The 19176-nt window shown below is 38.0% G+C and overlaps 2 protein-coding genes across 2 annotated transcripts in view; both read left to right on the forward strand.

Annotated features, from left to right (window-relative positions):
- Positions 1-15931, forward strand: part of LOC148658527 (Fc receptor-like protein 5) — a 31124-nt gene extending 15193 nt beyond the window's left edge. The window contains exons 4-7 of the mRNA XM_088641842.1: positions 7105-7413; positions 10018-10305; positions 15423-15713; positions 15836-15931. Of these exons, the coding sequence (XP_088497968.1) occupies positions 7105-7413; positions 10018-10305; positions 15423-15649 (824 nt within the window). The 3' untranslated portion in view covers positions 15650-15713; positions 15836-15931. The remainder of the gene's footprint in view (positions 1-7104; positions 7414-10017; positions 10306-15422; positions 15714-15835) is intronic.
- Positions 15829-18538, forward strand: LOC148658528 (Fc receptor-like protein 5; the record flags this gene model as incomplete). Its single annotated transcript, XM_088641843.1, has 3 exons — positions 15829-16096; positions 17904-18191; positions 18324-18538. Coding segments are annotated over 3 exons (648 nt in total), but the record flags the coding sequence as incomplete, so codon positions are not given.
- Between the last annotated feature and the right edge of the window lie 638 nt (positions 18539-19176).

The raw sequence follows: 19176 nt of genomic DNA on the forward strand, positions 1-19176 counted from the left end.
TAAAGAAAATTCCTTTGTGCAGGATTTCCTAAAAGTGATCGGCATTGAACCAAGATCTAGTAATCATAATAATAGCAGGAATACCCCTATAATATTTAAAAATCTGGAAAATTGAACTGGCTTTTGCAAAAATTGTGTTCTTGAGTAGAGCTTCTATGTTAAGTTTTCCTTCCATATAGAATGCAATCACCACCTTTTTGCTTTAGTTCAATCAATATCATCAAGGTGTCACTTTAGACCTGTTATTTCAGCAATTAATTGGTAGTCACCATAGGAACTGTAATTAGACAAATAGAAAATAAATCATTTTTGTTTACTGTTGCAAATAAATAAATTGATCTGCAAACACAAAGACTGTATTAAAATTGATAGTCAATTCATTGGCAATTGACAGTTCTTACTGGGGTCTGCCTTTAGGATGATGTGAAGTGAAAGAAGTGGCAGGCGAAGAAGTGTAAGACTGCCTTCAAGTGGCAGTGAAGGAAGGATTAAAAGTGATAAGATGGAGTAGGTCCAGGTGCAAGCACTATCACAGGGCATTTCCTGTACGTGCTCATGTGTATTGGCAAAGTTGGTGTTAGTTTCAAAACATCATATACTGTATTTATTTGTTGTAGGATAATACATGTAAGTGAATTATGGATTTATAGTTCAAGACATAGTCCTGATGAGTGGTGTGAAAATAGTATGTGCTGTTAGTAGTAGGACATAATTAACAAAATAGTAGTCTGTTTCTAAAACTAGGTAAGATTATCAAAAGTATTTTGGTGATTTTAAATCTTTATTATAAAATTCCTAAATCTGTCTTAATTTATTTGTAAGTGTAAGGAAATAGTAGCAAGGACTCTATGCAGAAAACCCGAATGTAATACCAAAGGTGTAGTCAATAGGAGCCACTACTGAACTAAAATTTCGAATAAATCTCTGTTGTAACAGACAAATAAGTTCTGGATCCCGAGATGAAGTTAAACAGATGAGTTTTATTGCATGCAAGGAACAATAAAACTGAAGTATTGTTCACACAAGGAACAATAACACCGAAGTATGTAGCCCTTTTCTGCCACTTCTGACGTAGATCATTATTATGGTAATGGGGGGAGGTCATGGTGTTCGGCCAGTTCACAGACTTTGGTCACTCTTAATGGTCCGTGTTAGGTTTCCTTCCCTGGAGGGTTTCCTAGCTGGCATCTGGAATCCTTATCAGTTATCCCCCTTTCCTGCCATAACTCTAGCCTGTTATTTAGAAGTCCAGTCCTCTTGCAGAAAGGAATCAGTTAACCCCTTCTTCACATCTTGTACTTTTCTTCATCCCCTATAAAAGTTGGCGAAACCCAGAAAACGTTGTACCTGTCTTAGGTTCTTTGTGGTTGGCCAATCCGTAAATGCGGAGATCTTGCTTTGGTCCATCGTGACCCCTTGCAGTAACAAGATAAAGCCCAGGAATGGGATCTTGGACACATGAAAAATGCATTTTTCCTTCTAAACATAGAGCTTGTGACGAATCAGACAAGACACAACCTCTCTTCAATGAGAAATATGTTCCTAAAGGTTAGTGGAAAAAATCAAGATATCGTCAAGATATATAAAGAAGCATTTCTGCATGAGATCCCGAAATATATAAAGACCGCAGGTGCATTCGCAAGACCGAAATGCATGACAAGATACTCATAATGCCCATGAGTTGTTAGAAAAGCAGTCTTCCAATCATCTCCCTCCCATATTCTAATTAGGTTGTATGCCCCCCTGGAGATCCAGCTTGGGAAAAATTGTTGCTCCCCGAACAGATTCTAGGGCTGAAGGAATGAGTGGGAGGGGATAGCGATTTTTGATTCCCCATGTGACAGAGGGTAAATTCTCCCCTTTGTGGGTAAAACACCCGGCAGGAGATCGATGGCACAATCACAAGACCTGTGGGGAGGCAGGGACAATGCTCTTTGTTCGCTGAAGGCCTCAGATAGATCACGTAACATGTAACAGCAACAGGAATGTCATGGGAGCTACCTGGGGAGAGTTTAATGGAACGGTGACAACAAGTCAAACACTGAGGACCCCAAGCTAACACCTCACCCCTAGTGAAATCTGGAAATCTGAGGATCATGCTTTTGTAACCAGGGGAACCCCATGACCAGAGGGTGGTGTGGTGTTTCCAGGAGGTAGAGTTGTGTAGGTTCCTGATGAAGGGCTCTGACTTGTAAAGATAATGGTAAGGTCTGCCAGCTAATAACACCCGGGGAAATAGGGGATCCATCGAGGGTCTGCACACGAAGAGGAGGTTGAATGGGGAGTACGAGAATATTCCAGGAGCGAGCCAAGGAGAGGTCTAGGAAATTTCCGGCAGCCCCTGAATTAATGAAAGCGAGCCCCAGGAGATGAAAGCATGAACAGACAAGGCATTAGAAGAGGTATCAAAATGTTTACTGCGTCTCACCTGCGTACTGGGTTTAGACAGGGGGCACCGTGGACATTGGGAGGGACAGTCCAAACAGTAATGTCCTAGAAGACCACAGGAAAGACACCAATTCCCCCGTATGCACTTCTCCCTTTCCTGCAGAGTGAGGCGGGAGTGAGAGATCTCCACAGGTTCCGAGGGGAGGGGGTCCAGCTGAGAGGAGCGAGGGTGAGAAGTTGAGTAGGTGCAGGAAGGTCCTGTTTGTCTCCATGGTCCTCTACCACGAAGCCCGTCATCCAATTCGATCACCAAGGAAATCACTTCCGTGCAGGATTTTCCTTTTAGAGGCAAGAGAAACAGATTGTCTTTCATTTCTTCCAAGAGCCTGTGGCGGCTGCCTCTGCTGCTGCTGCTGCTGGGACTGGCACTGCTGCTGGCTGTGTTGACATATTCACTAGGTGAGCAGTGATCTGCTGGATTGATGCCTGGAGCTGAGTCAACACGTGGGAATGTTGTGAGGGAATGCCGCGAATCTCATCACCTTCTGCGGAGTCCATGTTAAAGGCTCAGTATTCAGTTAGGAAATAGTAGTGAGGACCCTATGCAGAAAACCTGAATGATATCCAAAGGCATAGTGGAGAGAGCAATCCGAGGTCCAAAAGCCGTAGGTAAACAAGCCGGGCAAAAATACAAAACCAGAAGCAAAGCAGTTAGCCTTGAGAAAGCCGAGAGTCAAAACCAGAGTGACCAGTAAAGTGCCAAAACCACAACCAGGAGATGTAACCAGGGTCAGGAAGCCAATAACCAAGTAGTAAGTCACAGAGAAAGAGATAGTAGCTCAAGTCAGGAAAACCCTAATACTGAGCACAAAAGAGCGTGTGAAGCACCATTAAATAGGCTGTGTAAAATTGGCTAATTTGGAGCCGTGCTGGAATGCGAGGTGGAATGATGAGTCCTCCGAGGGCATATTGTAACAGTTAGTAGGGAACAGGAAGCTATTCTGGAGAGAGGTCAGGATAAAAGAGGGGCATAAAGCATAAGGCAGAATAATACACCAATATAAGACAGAATTAAATGAAAGAGTGACAGGTGACATAGTTCAGCTGTTTTCCCTTTGTTAGTGTGTCAGAATCAAAGAGACCATGAATGCCTTAAGTTATTAAAGATGTACAGTATGTGTAAATATTCATTAGTAAGTTATGTCAGTTCCATTGATTGCTTATTATTCTTCCCATATCTGTTTACTCAGAATATGTACAGGCATACTGCTAAATAAACAAACTCTACATAATCTAGTAGTTATTTGCATTTTGTGCAATATCTAATAAATTATTGGATCAGAGAAACATGGTTAGGGTATAGATCCCTTATAGGGAATGTTTCTTCAGTTGAGATTTGATTAATATTTTTTTTACAAATGACAGGAATAAGTTAAGATGTGTAAATTATGATCCATATTTGTCACATTTTAATTAAAATTACAGATTGATACAAACTACTAGTAGTATGAGTATGCTTTTTAATCATGTGCAATATGACATTGAGCTGTGTTAAAAAAACAACAACAAATTCTTTAGCTTCTTTCATGTCAAGGTATTTTGACAGAAACTTTTGAGCTATTCTGTGACTGAGTATAGGAATCAGCTTTTCACCAATTTATAAGGATACAGTAAATCTTTACAATCCACTTCCAAAGTTATTTTATGAGACATTAAGCTAATAAGCAGTTACTGGCACTGTATTAGAGTACTCTGCCAGCCTCCCACATCGGCCACTGTTGGGCTGTTTATTTTTTAACAGATCTCTACCATGTTTGTAATGTACCAGTATGTAATGTGTGGTGACTGCGATTTTCACCAAAACGTACTGTGGTACAAAACTTGTTTTATTACATTTTCAGTGGGTTTTGGCTCCATAGCTCACCCATTGACTCTCCTGGTGTACAAAGAAGCTACTGTCTGGGATATGGTGCAACCAAGAGCTTTATAAGTGGTTCCAGCTTTTCTGTGCTTTTCATTTTATTATGGAGTATCACATGGTCCACAGCCTGGGAGCAGCAGGACTGTAGACCCAGTTGATTGGAGCACTTTGTAACATAACATAACATCATCACTTTATTAACCCTTTACATTGTATGGCGCCCCTGGAGCAGTTGGGATTAAGGGCCTTGCACAGGGGCCCAACAGATTAGGATTCCTCTGCCGGCTGTGGGATTTAAACCGGCAACCTTCCAGCCACAGGCACAGATCTTTATCCACGGAGCCACTGCTCCGCCCAAGATTACATCTTTGGTCACTGCTGTCTTGTGGTGTGCACAGTCTCCCAAAATATGCTGTTAACTATGATAGCATGATACCAATCCGACTTTGAAAACAATCACTGGTCTCATGGCAACAGGGTTACAGGTCCTCACAGTGTATGCTTTTGTTATGTCATTGACCCCAATTATCACAGCTAGTAGAGCCTTAAAGCATCACAGTTTTAAATGCAGTGGTGATTAGACTCAAGCAACCTTGCTTTAAGTGTCTCCATGGGACAAGTTCTCTAGTGGGAAGTTCTGATTACAGAACCTCCCAACAGAGGTTTATAGGAGGAGAATCAGCAGAAGTTTGGTTCACCCATGGTTTTCAATACATCTTAGAGCTACCGATGGGGACACCAATACTATGCCACTGCACTCTCCTGTGCTGAAATATATGTAGAACCATACATTTCATCCTCATATTCAGACGATATGTGAAAGCAATACAAAAGACAAATAGAATTTTATGATATATATACGTATATATTATAATAGATTTAAATTCAAAGGATGTTATGTTAAAATTTTACTTTACACATTTAAAATACAATACAGTTCTGAGAAAAATTGTATGAATTGATTAACATTAATTGCTCCTAAAAAGTGTGAACTGATCTTATCTACAAGAATAACAATAGATAAACACAGTCTGATTGAACAAATAACACACACAATTGTACTTTTTCATGTCTAAATTTGTATATACTGTTTTAACATTCACTGTCTATGCTGGAAGACATTCGTGAACCTTCATATTTAGTATCAGCTGGAATCTCCTTTAGCAGCAGTGATCTCGACCTAAAATTTCCAGTATCTGCTGATCAGTCCTTCACATTGGTCTGTTGGTATTTTGGCCAATTCATCTTTACAGAACTGTTTCTGTTCATTTATATTATTGGGATGTCTTACATGAATGGCTTGCTTCAGATCATGCCACAGCATTTCAGTTGGGTTAATGTCAGGGCTCTGTCTTTCACTTCCAAAATGTGATATTTCCTCTGTTTAAGCCATTCTATTGTAGATTTACTCCTCGTTTTTGGATCTGTCATGCTGCATGACCTACCTTCTTCAGCTTAAGATCAATGACGAATACCTTGACATTCTCCTGTACAATTTGGAATTCATTGTTCACTGATTTGATTGCAAGCCATCCAGCCCTGAGATGGAAAAGCAGCCCCAAACCATGACGCTGCCTCCAACATGCTTTACGTTTGAGATGAGGTTTTCCTGTTGGTATCGTGTTTTGTTTCCTCCAAACATAATGTTGTGTATTTATGCCAAAAAGTCCACTTTTGTTCTGGACTCATGAACATTAGCCAGTGCAAGAAATACCTACAGATCCTTAGGTCTGAGCCTTAGGTTACCCTAAGGTTCTTTGTCACCTCCTTGAGCACTGTATAGCTCACCTTTGCAATGATTTTTGCTTTTGACCACTCCTTGGGAGCTTAGCAATGGTACTGATTTTGTGGATGTGGATTGATGAGAATTTGTTTCTAACCCTTTCCAGGATTATAGGCATCGACACTTATTTTGGAGTCCTCTGAAACCTCTTTCAATCAGGGCATGATTCACCGACAAATCTGTCTTATAAAGAGAGACTCTGTTGCTAATCAAACTTGATAGGTTATTTAATGGTCAGGGCACCTCAAGCACCCACCTGAAAGTCATCTAATTGATTACTGTAGGTGTCCAAGACTCCAATTACCCCCTTTAATAGAGGTCATTATCTTAAAGGTTCACATACTATACTTTTTCCAGTATGGACAGCACATTTAAACAATGTGTTTAATATAGACAAGAAAAAATACAAATGTTCATGTGTTATTTGTTTAATCAGATAATGTAATTAATAATGTTTAACTATTATGACAGAGATGAAGATCATATCACACTTAAGCAGCAATTAATGCAAGAATACAGATGATTCCAAAGGGTTCACAAACTTTTTCTTACAACTGTACATGATTTTGAATTAGAATATAATTGTGGTCAACAGGTTACAAGAAAGTTGATTCTGTTCTGGAAACAGTTTATATATGTGCAACTAGATACATTTCTGAGATCAAGACATTGGGGGGGGGGGGGAATTACAATATAAAAGTATTCATTATCCACAAAGGAATTGATGAAGTCTTCAGAATTAACTGGGGACCCAATAATTCAAATAGAAACTATATGGAAAAATGAGAACAGTAGGCATTTCAAAAAGGTTTGGGGAGTATAGAACAAGGTGCCAGGTCATGTTGTTTAAAACAGACACCTGTGGTTTTCATCAAGAAATAAAACAATCTAGTTGACATGAATGGTCCATTTTTGTTTTTAACTGTTCTTGTGCTCATACTGTACATAACTCTATACAGGTTTTGACTTTTATATTGGTCCTTTCAAATTTTATTTTGTTTTTATTTATTTAATTTCTTCATGGTTGCAGATCCTCCTAAATCTGTGCTGACTCTGGAGCTTGAATGGATGGAGGTATTTATCACGGAAAGTGTGACTATGAGGTGTGACATTCCATTGGGCTCGAAGTGGATCTATGAATGGTACAGAGATGGACAGGAGATTCTTGTAGACAGAGCCAGTTCCAACAGCATCAATGGAAACAGATACACAATGCTCTCTACTGCTCAGTCAGACAGGGGGAACTATGCCTGCAGAGGTCATCGCAGCAGAAAATCAGTTTACTCTGAAACTAGCAATGCTGTTACACTGCAGTTGACTTGTAAGTGTTTTTTTAACTTTGCTTCATTTTGTCTGTGATTCAGTTCACCTCAAGAAAGGGAGCAAATTATCATTTTCTTCATTTTGTTTTCTATGGCATTCTCCAGATTCAAAACTTTCTTCATGTTTTTCCATTACATTAAAAAATGAAGCAATAATTAATTTCTCCAAGAAAAGCAGTTCAGATAATGCATTTCTATACCCCAGTGTTCCCCTATTTTCAACCTGAAATAAGTTGAAACGCCATAACATCTTTCTCAATTTTGTTCTTCATAAAAACTTAATTATCAATTATAGGGTTGACATTGGTCACTTTGAATCAATTGCAATTAACTTGTGGGTTTATTACAGAACTGTGTGCTATGTAGAACACTAGCTAGTACTGTACAATTTGGGGATCATGTCTAGAATCATGCTCAATTGCAATGAAAAAAAAACTGCAGGATAAAATTCTTCAGTTGATTGGTATTTAGTACGGTACTAAAGATTAACCAGTTTTGTTGTTCTACCATGCAGGAATTGCAGGTTACTCTGATCAACAGCAAGCTGCTTTTTGCTGTTATACAGTACCTATGTGTAATTTTTCTAAACACACATTGCAGGTTACTCTGATCAACAGCAAGCTGCTTTTTGCTGTTATACAGTACCTATGTGTAATTTTTCTAAACACACATTGCTCAATTGCAATGAAAAAATTACCTATGTGTAATTTTTCTAAACACACATTGCTCAATTGCAATGAAAAAAAACTGCAGGATAAAATTCTTCAGTTGATTGTTATTTAGTACGGTACTAAAGATTAACCAGTTTTGTTGTTCTACCATGCAGGAATTGCAGGTTACTCTGATCAACAGCAAGCTGCTTTTTGCTGTTATACAGTACCTATGTGTAATTTTTCTAAACATTGTTTTTTTTTTTTTTTTGTCATGTGTTGTATGTTGCAACGCTTGCTGCTTAATTGCCTTCCTGGGGTGAATAAAGTTGTATTTATCGGATCTGATTGAAACAGTATATTTGAATTTTAACTGATTTTTACAATAGGTGTCCAAAAGTTGTATTATATAGAATTTTAAGAAATGTAAAATAATTATGATGTGACAATACCATTTCGGTATTAAGCTGCCGCTATATTTTGGAACTTCTCATGTGTGCAGCTTTTTAATTTCAACAGTTTGAAAGTTTGAAGATTGAATTGTTGCAATTAGAAATTACCTAGCTTACTAGTTTTTGATAGGTCCAAAATATCTTGCTTTAAGTTGTTTTAATGTTTTTTTTTTTGTAGTATTTTTGGTTAGGGGAGAACAGAATACTGGGCTGTGAAAAAAAAGCTTTTAAAATTAATAAGTTAAAATCTAATTTTTACTTTTAAATTTCATGCAAGTTATGCAGCTGTGGAAAGCAAATAGTGACAGTTGTTTCTTCTTCAAATATTTACAAAAAGAATGTTTGAAAACACCCCCAAAAGATTGTGCACAGCTAAATATTTATATTTCCTCATAAAATGTGTTATTGTATGAATGGGCTGACATAGCCTTGTAATATACTGTATGGGCTAACAACAGACCCATTTTCTGTATTCAAAAACATTACTTTTACTTTGATAATTTAGGAGATAATCACCTGAAATATATATAAAAAAATATATTTTCATTTTTGTTTGAGAGACACCTACTGTATATTTACAAATTTATTGCTTGAGGCCAACTGCGTGGTGGTCTTTAGTAGCAGACCCATAATCATACCCTGCTAGTAAACATTTATAGGTAATTACATGTGCAGAATCTTTCTCATCTCATACTATCATGTAGTGAGAATGTATTTATTAGAACATGACTTAGTATTAATTCACCTTTTTTCCCATTGATTGAAGTGTATCCATGAATAACTTCTTTGCCTTCTCATTGGCGCTAATTGATTTAATGAAGCACATACTGTATAGGAGCTCTAAATCTTACGTCTGCCTCCATGTCCATTAAATATATTTTCCCTAGAGCTATACTAAATCTGCATTTTAAGTTTAAAAGCCAAATCTCAATTTAAGTTGAAATGTCAAGGTATTAAATAAAATTTCAGCATTATACGTTTCACATTTTATGCAGTTTTAATGCATATTCTTAGAACCCTTCCATTGAGAAATGAGAACCTAATTATAAAAAATATATAATTCCTTATACTTTTGTATAATTTTGAAATTTGGCCAGGATGTCAGGGTAACACCCCTACTCTTTTAAAAAAATACCCTGGGACTTTCAATAACCACAGACAGTCAGGACCCCATCACCATACTGGGTTACCCTACTAGCCCTGCTGACACCTCTTTCAGCAACGACTTTAGATTTTCCAGGATGTCTCCCATCCAGGTGCTAGCCAGGCTCACATCTGCTGAGCTTCATTGGGTTGTCTGTTGTGAGTTTGTAAGACGATTTTACAGCTGGCAACTAAGATAACCTCAAATGAAAAGTTACAGTACCTGAGCATGGAACTGTTATAGGATGTTTTACCATTATATAAATCCCATGTGTACTGAATTTCAAGCTAAACATCTGTCTTGTCTAAAATCTATACTCACTCTTACACAGCTTTTCTAACACTTCAATATTCACAGCTATACCTAAACCTGTGCTAAGCCTTGAGACAGCATGGACAGAATTCTACACTGGAGAAATATTTTTTCTAAAATGTTGTATTAACTCTACTGAGTGGACCTATGACTGGTACAGAGATGGACAGAAGCTTGCTGTAGACAAATCTGATTTCAACAGCAATAAAGAAAACAGATACACAATCCCTTTTGCATCTCAATCAGATAAGGGGAGCTATATCTGTAGAGGTCAACACAGTAGACGTTCACTTTATTCTGAAACCAGCAATGCTGTTACACTGGATGTATCTGGTAAGTATTTTCTGATACAAATTCATATAGCTGTGATCCTGACTTCAATAATTTAAAGTCTCAGCATCCTCAGTCATCTTTTTTTAAAACGTTTTATTTCGGAGTATATTTGAAAGAACTTTCCTTTTCCTTGCTTCAGTTTTATATTTCTGTCAGATATGGATAATGTTAACAATATAGCATATGGTAACACAAGTCTTGCTGGTCTAAGTAAAATCCCTTGTTCTGTCAAGAAATATGTTTCTAATTCCTAAAGCAGTGGTTCCCAGTCCTGATCCTGGTGACCCACAGACCTGTTGGTTTCTGTTCCAGCTGAGCATTCAGTTACACAATTAAACCCTTCACCGACCTATTGATGAGATTGATGTTGAAGCTTTAACCATTGTATTTTCAAAGTGAAATAAAATACCAAATGAGTGACTAGAAACCAAATGCAAATATCCTAAGTAATGTCTTAGGTCAATTAAGGCTTCAATGATCTAATTCAGGTGGAACAAAAACAGCAAGTTAGTGGACCACTAAGAGAAGGATTTGTAACCCCTGACCTAAATACTTTTTTTCCTTTTGTGGTATTTCCTAAATTTCTTTTTTTGTCACATTTAGGTTGTTGGAAGCTAATTGCCTACTTGTACCTCAATAGGCAAACACAAATCATATCTCTTGAAATCTGTTTAGCAAGGTTGTCTTGCAGATTTGAGCTAAATCCTACACCTGCAGACTGTCTTTGGACTATTTATGTATGCTGTGATTGACCTAGACCCACACTATGCATTGAATTTACCAAATTGAGCAGTGGTAATCTGGTAAAACATTTTTTTTCATTTTGTCAGCTTTTCCATTCCGCTGAGCAAGGATGTATCCTTGATACTGCTTTTTGACTTGATTCCACTCGCAAATGTGGGAGATTCACCTACTACAGGAGCTTACATTTACAACAGCTTATAAAAAGACAGTTTTCTAGCACCTTTGAATGACATTAGAGACATGGAAGACTAATCTAGTAAATCTTAGGAACTTAAGACTAAATATGTTAGCTGATCTGCACACGATTGCAGAACTCTCCCACTTGTATTATCTGCACTCTTTCTTACATGAATTCTCCTAAACTGCCTACATAAATCTGAGCTGTTGATTTTAATAAACTCTTTGGACATTAGGAATTCAGCACTATTAACTAAAATGGTTATAGGTTTTATTCAAAATGGGTGTAAAACATGTTAAAATCATTTGTCAAGTGTTGCCCTATCTATACCATTTTAACACAGGTACCATATTAACATAAACTTTACCTGAGAGATATAGTGTACTGTAGTATTGGCCATGGATTTAATACCCTGCCACGCCATCCCTGTTTCATCCCTGTACTGATCCTTAACTTTCCTGATCTGATCTTCTTTTTCACCTCTTTTTGCAGACCACTCATGAGCTCAATGAAACCTTAAGAAAAAAGTTTCATTTTAAGTAGTTTTTTGGTTAGAGAGAGAGAGAGTGTCTTTATTACCCCCTGAGGGGCAAGTTGTTCTACAGCAGCAGTGTTGGTGTACAGATGGACAGAAAAAACTACAGGAAAACCAATATACATACTGTACATATTTGCATAGAAGGTCAAGTGTAAAATAACGACATCGCTACAGGTATGAATGAGAACGTAAATTTGTTGGTTTTGGAGGTGGGGAGTTGGTACAGTATCTGCTCTCTGATGGGAGTTAGAAGTGGAAATTATTAAACAAGGGGTTTGAAGGATCATCACAAATGGATTTTGCTTTATGCAAAACATGTGACTGATAGATGGAGGAGAGGGGTGGAAGATCAGCACCAGTGACCTTCTGACATACTTTCACAAGGCTTTCCAGTTTGTTCTTGCTTCTCAGATTCAGGTTTTCAAACCAGCAGAGCAGGGTAAAAGTTAGAACAGATACAAGCAAGGACTGATAGAACAAAATCAACAATGAATCATTGAACTTAAAATACTTAAGCTTCCTTAAGAAAAACAGACGCTGTTGACCTTTTCTGGGGATCAGGTCAGTATTTGCTTCGAAATTAAGCTTGGAGTCCAGAACAGTCCAAGTGCTTGCATTGTTCTACTAGCTCCACCAAAACTCCCACGACGCGGGTTAGGATGGAAGTGTGGGTGTTTTTCCTGAAGTCAGTTATCATGTCTTTGGTCTTAGCTTGAGGAAGTTTTGTTCATACCAGGTGGCAAACTCATTTGCTCGTAACAGTCTAACAATGACAGAGTCGTCTGCAAGTTTGATTATGTTTCTTGAGTGGTGATAGCTCTAGCAATCGTTTGTCTATAGCACAAAGAGTAAGGGAGATAATACACACATTTGGGGGGATCCAATAGAGGAATGCTTTTTGTTGGATAAAACATGATTGTCTCTCACCCTCTGAGTTCTGTCTGTTAGGAAATCAGTAACCCCGCTGACAAGATTGAAGACCAAAGTTTGACAATAGCTTATTCGCCAGTAGGTGAAGCTGTTTACAATTAAATTCCGAGGAGAAATTCACAAACAGCAGTCTAGCACGGGTCTTGTTTCCATCAAGGTGTTGAAGGCATGCTGTAGCATCTTCTAGCTCCCTACCTGCCCTGTAAGTGAATTGTAATAGATCTAGCTGATCCTTTACTTTGGCCACAATTTCATTTTTCACAATCTGATCAAAACTTTTCATAACCAGAGAGGTCAGGACTACTGGTCTGTAATCATTGAGTGAACTGGGAGATATTTTTATGTTACCAGTTTCTCATACGGCCCCTTTTAAAAGGCATAGACCTTTCCAAAATACCTGACCACTCACCTATCTCGTTTATTCCTCACATTCTCTGTCTTTCTCTATTTTAGGAAGTCTTAGTCATTTTCCCTTTGCTCAGTATTTTTGGAATTTCTCTCCAAGTACTCGGCGCTTATCCTCGTTTTGTCTCGTTTCCCCTGGCTTCCGGATTGCTCTTCACCTTGGTCCTCGATTCTTGGATTTAGGTTTTCGGCTTGCTGTTCTGATTTTTTTTTTGCTTTATTGGTATATGGGCTCTTTGACTTTCTGGCTCCCTTGTTTATGACTTTGTTTTGTATTTTGGTTCTTACTCTGGTTTTTATCCTTCAGTTTTGAACTTTTGGACTGGTTTCTGGTTTATGGCATTAGAACACGGTTTCACTACTCTGCCCAGAATCCTTCACGATCTACAGTACCTGGCTATACTAACAGATTTGACTTTAGGTACTGAAACAACAACTGATTCTTTCCACAATTTAGGAACCATTTGTTGGGTTAATGACATTGGGAAAATAAAAGAAAAGATGCCACACAGCTATCTAGCACATCTTTTCAATATTCTTCCCCCAACCGAACCAGGACCTGAAATCTTCCTCTCCTTAATCTGACTGACCATAGACTCATCAATTCTAATTGGACAATCAGAGATCCTACCTCTGAACACACTAATTTCATCCGAAAAATCATTTCTGTCAAACTTAAGACAAAATTAATTCACATCACTGGCAATGTCAGCGTCTGATTTACCAGATGTATTAATACTGCTGTTTCCATTCTTGTGCATTCCCACCATAGACCTAATACCCTCCAATGCAGAGCATGAGATACCCCGGCATATTGCCTCCTCCACTTTATGCCTCCTTATGCCTACGTTTAGCCTTCTTAACCTCTCTTTTGTGTTTCCTTAAACAGAACAGCATCACTTTGATGGAAAATGATTTTTTTCAGATCAAGAGCTGACTTGAGAGACTTGGTCACCCAGGGCTTATTCTTAGGATATACGTTGCAAGATTTCAGAGGTTTAACAGTATTTAAAAAAAAAGAAACATAACTGGTGATTACATCTGTCAGTTCATCAAGATCAGGCCATGAGTGCTTAAACATGTACCAGTTTGTGCGCACGCAGCAATCCTGCAGTTGCTGTCTGGAGTCCTTGGGCTAGACCGGCACCGCTCTTCGTTCGCTTTTACCTCTCTTCACGGCTGTCTTATAGATCGGAATCAAATGCACAGCGTTGTGATCAGATGATCCCGATGGTGCTTTGACAGCGGATTTGTAAGCTCCTTTAACTAATCTGTAACACAGGTCCAATACCCTATTATGCCTTGTAGGGCAGGTAACATATTGATGGAAATTGGTAAGTGAGCAGTGGTTGAAATCTCTCATGATGAAGTTAGGAGCGTCGGGGAAGTTGTTTTGAAAGTGTTGAACAGTCCGTGCAATTCTCTCTGCTGCCCTGATTGCGTTGGCTGAAAGATTGGCCTAAGATGTAATGTGTTGTGATTGAAGTTGCCCAGTGGAGGTCTTGCAAGGGATGAGTAGGCATTTGGAATTGTCATACAGCAAAATCAATAATTCTGTTCATCCACGGTAAGCAGATCACATATTGATAATATGTACAAATCTGTGTTTAAGTGCGCAAATGTTAAGAGTTCCCAAAATAAATGTAGTAGCATCGGGGGATGCAGCATCCAGCATCCAGTTTCTGGACAGCATCAAAAATGGTTTCATATGATATTCCCACATTAGCTTTATGATGTATTTAAACAAACATTGTTAAAAATCATATTCTGTGTAAAACTCCAAATCTTTTGAGGAAATTTGACAATTTAAAATATTTAAGGATAGAAACAGATTACACTTTCACATTAAGAGGAATTCACTACTATATTTCAAACTAATGCTGCCATCATACAGCACATTCCAGCCATTAATAATGAGAGCCAGGTAGTCCACAGAAAACAGTAACAGCAAAGTAATTACCTTAATGAGTTTCATCATATCTTCATCCTGATCATCCTGCACCTGTAGATCCTTCATTGTACAAGCATCAGACAATCAAACGTTGTAATAATCAAAATATATGAAATAAGTAATGAAACAAAGCAACATGGACAGAAATGTGCCATCAGTTGCTACAGAGCTAATTTTATGGACAGAGGCACTGGGTGTATTACCTCCTTCATGGTGTCAGCAGTCATCATGCTGGGGCACTCTTTTTGGAGTTTCTGGCCAAGATGCAAGAATCTACAGGTGCTCTTAGAAAAGCAATCTACTTTGAGATCACTTTTGTCCAAACACATGATTGCAGCTCATATTCCAATTATGACATATTTGTCTACTAGAAATACTGCCAAAGCCCAATATATTACAAGATCCTCCCAGTGAGCTGATATACACAGAAGATACGGTCACCCTGAGATGTGGATTTGGAGGACATTCTACTGGCTGGAAGTATCTCTGGCATAAAGACACACAGGCATTATCTGACACTCACAGTGTGAGCACTGATGGGTCATGTTTCAAAATCAGCTCTGCTGCTCTGTACGACAGTGGAGAGTACTGGTGTTGAGCTTTAAGGGGAAAAGTGAACTTTTACTCTCTGCACAGTGACTCTCTGAAATTAGAAATCAGAGGTAAGATGTACAATTCATAAAAAATGATTTCAACAATGTCTTTATTTGTTTTTGTAAATACAACACCACAACTCATGCTTTTAAATGACATTTTCTACCAATCTATTTCATATTTTATGCAGCCCGAGCAAAAGCGGTACTCACAGAAAGAGTGACTCTGAGGTGTGAGATTCAGGGGGACTCTACTGAGTGGATCTATACATGGTACAGAAACGGACAAGAGTTACCTATAGACAAGACTGCCTCCAGTAGGGGAAATGAAGACACATACACAATCCTCTCTGCTGAGCAGTCACACAGTGGGGAATATATCTGTAAAGTAAAAAGTAATAAGAATTCCTTTTTTTTCAACAATAGCAATTCTGTCACACTGAAGGTGTCTGGTAAGTATTCTGTAATATAACTTTAACTTTGACCTTTTAACTATCAACAAAGGTGATAGTTAGCTTTTCAGAATTTTCAGCTTTTCAGCACTTGCTTAACTTTCTCTAATCCTGATATTTGTATGGGGACATGAGAATATACAAAAGATAATAAATGATAGGATATCAATCAGCCTTATCTTACTTTTTTTTTAATCAGAGCATTGTGATAAGAATAAATAAAAGCTAATCTGCACTTAAACTTAGTCCAAGCTAAGTGTTGGAAACTTTTTGTCTTTTATTTAATGACACTTTGATTTCCTTTATAAATCTTCAGGTTGAAGACATTTTTTTCATGTTAGTAGTGCCTTTTTTAGAATAGATAGGTAGGCTCTAATTCCACTTAGAGAGGAAGAGGGATTTAGCTCTGGGTTGTGTTTTGTGTGATTTAGAATGCAGTTACTGTATATTTCTTTTGTTGGCCTATTTGTCATATGGTAGGATTTCTGAGAACTGAGTTAGCAGTCTGGGTTTTTCTGGTTGTCAGCAGGTTGGCCTGTGAAATGCCTTGTTTGTAAATAGTGTAACTTGCACGATGTGCAGTGTTATTTTAGTCACCAGTTTTTATAAGGATAACTTATGTTTTCAATCTATCCAGGCTTTGGAAAAAGATGTTCAAGTAAGTAGCTGCATCAGCATGTGTAGGCTGCAAAGGAGCAGGTAAAGGTTTATTTTGTGTTGAAAGGAAAATAAATGAGACAAAACATTTTTGCTGTGGAGCCATCTTCAGGTGTGAACACAACTGAAATGTTGTGTCTCTTTTCTTTGCCTTTCAGCATGGACTAAATCTTTACCTGTGCCTATGGAAAAAGTCAATGCAATAAGTAGAAATAGCTGTCATTCAGCAAATTCTAACCATCCAGTGACTTTTTAGGGAGTGTTTTAGACAAATAGGGTTCTTAGCTGTTCTGTTTTTTTCTGCCAATAAATTGAAGATAACAAAGCCTCAAGAAGCTGAAGGAGGACAAGTCGGACACAATGGATGTGTTCAAGAAGATCATGAGAGAAAATGAGAATGTCATCGAGATAGATCACTAGGAATTTGTCCCACATCTGTAGATGCTGCTCCTATTAAGTGAAAGAGTTGAAATATCTGAACCAAAGGATGTTAGATGAATAACCTATTTCCTTATGTATCACGGGACAAATACCATTAGGTATTGGTTTTTAGCTCCCTTATCTGCATACAGAACCTCAGTGTCAATTATGTTAAAATTTGTAATACCACTAAAACATATTCTATAGCATAGGCATGTTATTGACATTTTCTATTATAAAAACCTGTGTGAAATATTTATTTAGCATGTTTACTTGATCATTTTCCATTTTCAATCCTCTCTCATCTTTTTAAAAATATTTACTCTGCCTTTACAGTTATTTTGTTATTGTGGCACTGGAATATAATTATTTGACACGATATTCTTTTGTCTCCTTAAGGTCTATTGTAATCTCTTTTATCACCTCTACCTTAAATCAGTATACTCCTATCTCTGTATTTTAGGGCCTTAAACATTCTGTAAAGCACATTTATTTTTGTATTTTACTCCTATAATCTCCATTGAAATTTGAAACATTTAGGTCATAGACATTAATGTGGGTAGACGTGAAGACATGGAGTTCATTGTTAAATATAACTTGAATTTTATTATTTAAAGGATAAATTAGCAGATAGTGTAGATGCTCCTGTGAAGGATACTTGAACTGGAATTAATAACATTGTTTCAGAGTTAATAGAGACATGTCACCTGATTTACTTTATTTTTTTCAGAAAAAAAGCCAAAGCCAATCCTGACCCAGGACCTCCCCATTGGAAAGATAGACACAGGAGACAGAGTTGCACTCAGCTGTGGGTTTGTGGAAAGTTCTACTGGATGGGAATACCTCTGGTACAAAGAACCAGTTCAGAACAACACTGAGAGCAACAGGACTGTTGGCTCTAATTACACCATTGATTCTGCTGTTGTATCCAACAGTGGAGAGTACAGGTGTCAAGCCAGAAGGGGGACTGTGCCCTTTCATTCTCAACGCAGTGATACTCTCATATTAAATATAACAGGTATTCTACTAAACTACATCTTTTAAATCTTGAGTTCAGCTCAGTAAAGCAGCATAAAAATAATTTCATTATACATTATACCTTTTTAACTTAGATATTTTTTCTGTTTTTGCATTTGTCATGTTTTTATAGTTGAGGCTCGACCTCAGGCTGTCATCACCCTGGAGACTGCATGGACAAAGATTTTCATTACAAACAATATGGTACTGAGGTGTGAGGTTTAGGCCAGCTCTATTGAGTGGAACTACACATGGTACAGAGATGGAAGTATGAGTGATCTGAGCAGTAGAAATGGAGACAGATACACAGTTATATCTGACAATGAATTGTACAAAAGTGCCTATACTTGCAGAGGAGAAAGGATCACAGAGCCTTTTTACCCTGTTACCAGTGATTCGTTTGTACCACAAGACATCCGTGAGTTACATCAGTCTTTTCCAGTTCTATTTCAGTTGTAATTTTTATTTTATAACAACTTTCTAAATAATGTCCATGAGAAATGTAAGAATGTTTACAGAATATTATAGAAGCAGCAAGTCAATAGCACTGGTGTTTTTAGACACATTATAACAATAAAATGTACTGTAAGCACAACCTTTTGCAGCATGGTGGGTAGCTGTTACAAAAGGCTCTGTAGTTCATGTCGGGTGTTATATTAGACCCTATGCGAATCGGTAAGAGCTAAAGGAGACAAGAGGCGGAGTATGGGAAGGGGTACACAGGGGTTTAATGATGCAGTAAAGTAACAGTGATAGTTTGTGAGACAGTGAACAGGGAAACAAAGAGAGGCATCCATATCCGAGCAGGTCCAAGGCAGGTCAGCGCACAGTCTATGAGTCCATTAACAGTAGATCCATCCTGGGACGCGACAAGGTTATAATCCCCGGGAAGGGGGAAAACACGAACACACGAAAAACATGGAGATCCTGGGATTAGGGGGCGAGGTCCTCCAGACCCCAGGCTCAGAAAACGGTTGCACACGTTG

The sequence above is a fragment of the Lepisosteus platostomus genome, chromosome 7 (genome assembly GCF_059453375.1).
Source record: "Lepisosteus platostomus isolate fLepPlt1 chromosome 7, fLepPlt1.hap1, whole genome shotgun sequence".
NCBI lineage: Eukaryota > Metazoa > Chordata > Actinopteri > Semionotiformes > Lepisosteidae > Lepisosteus > Lepisosteus platostomus.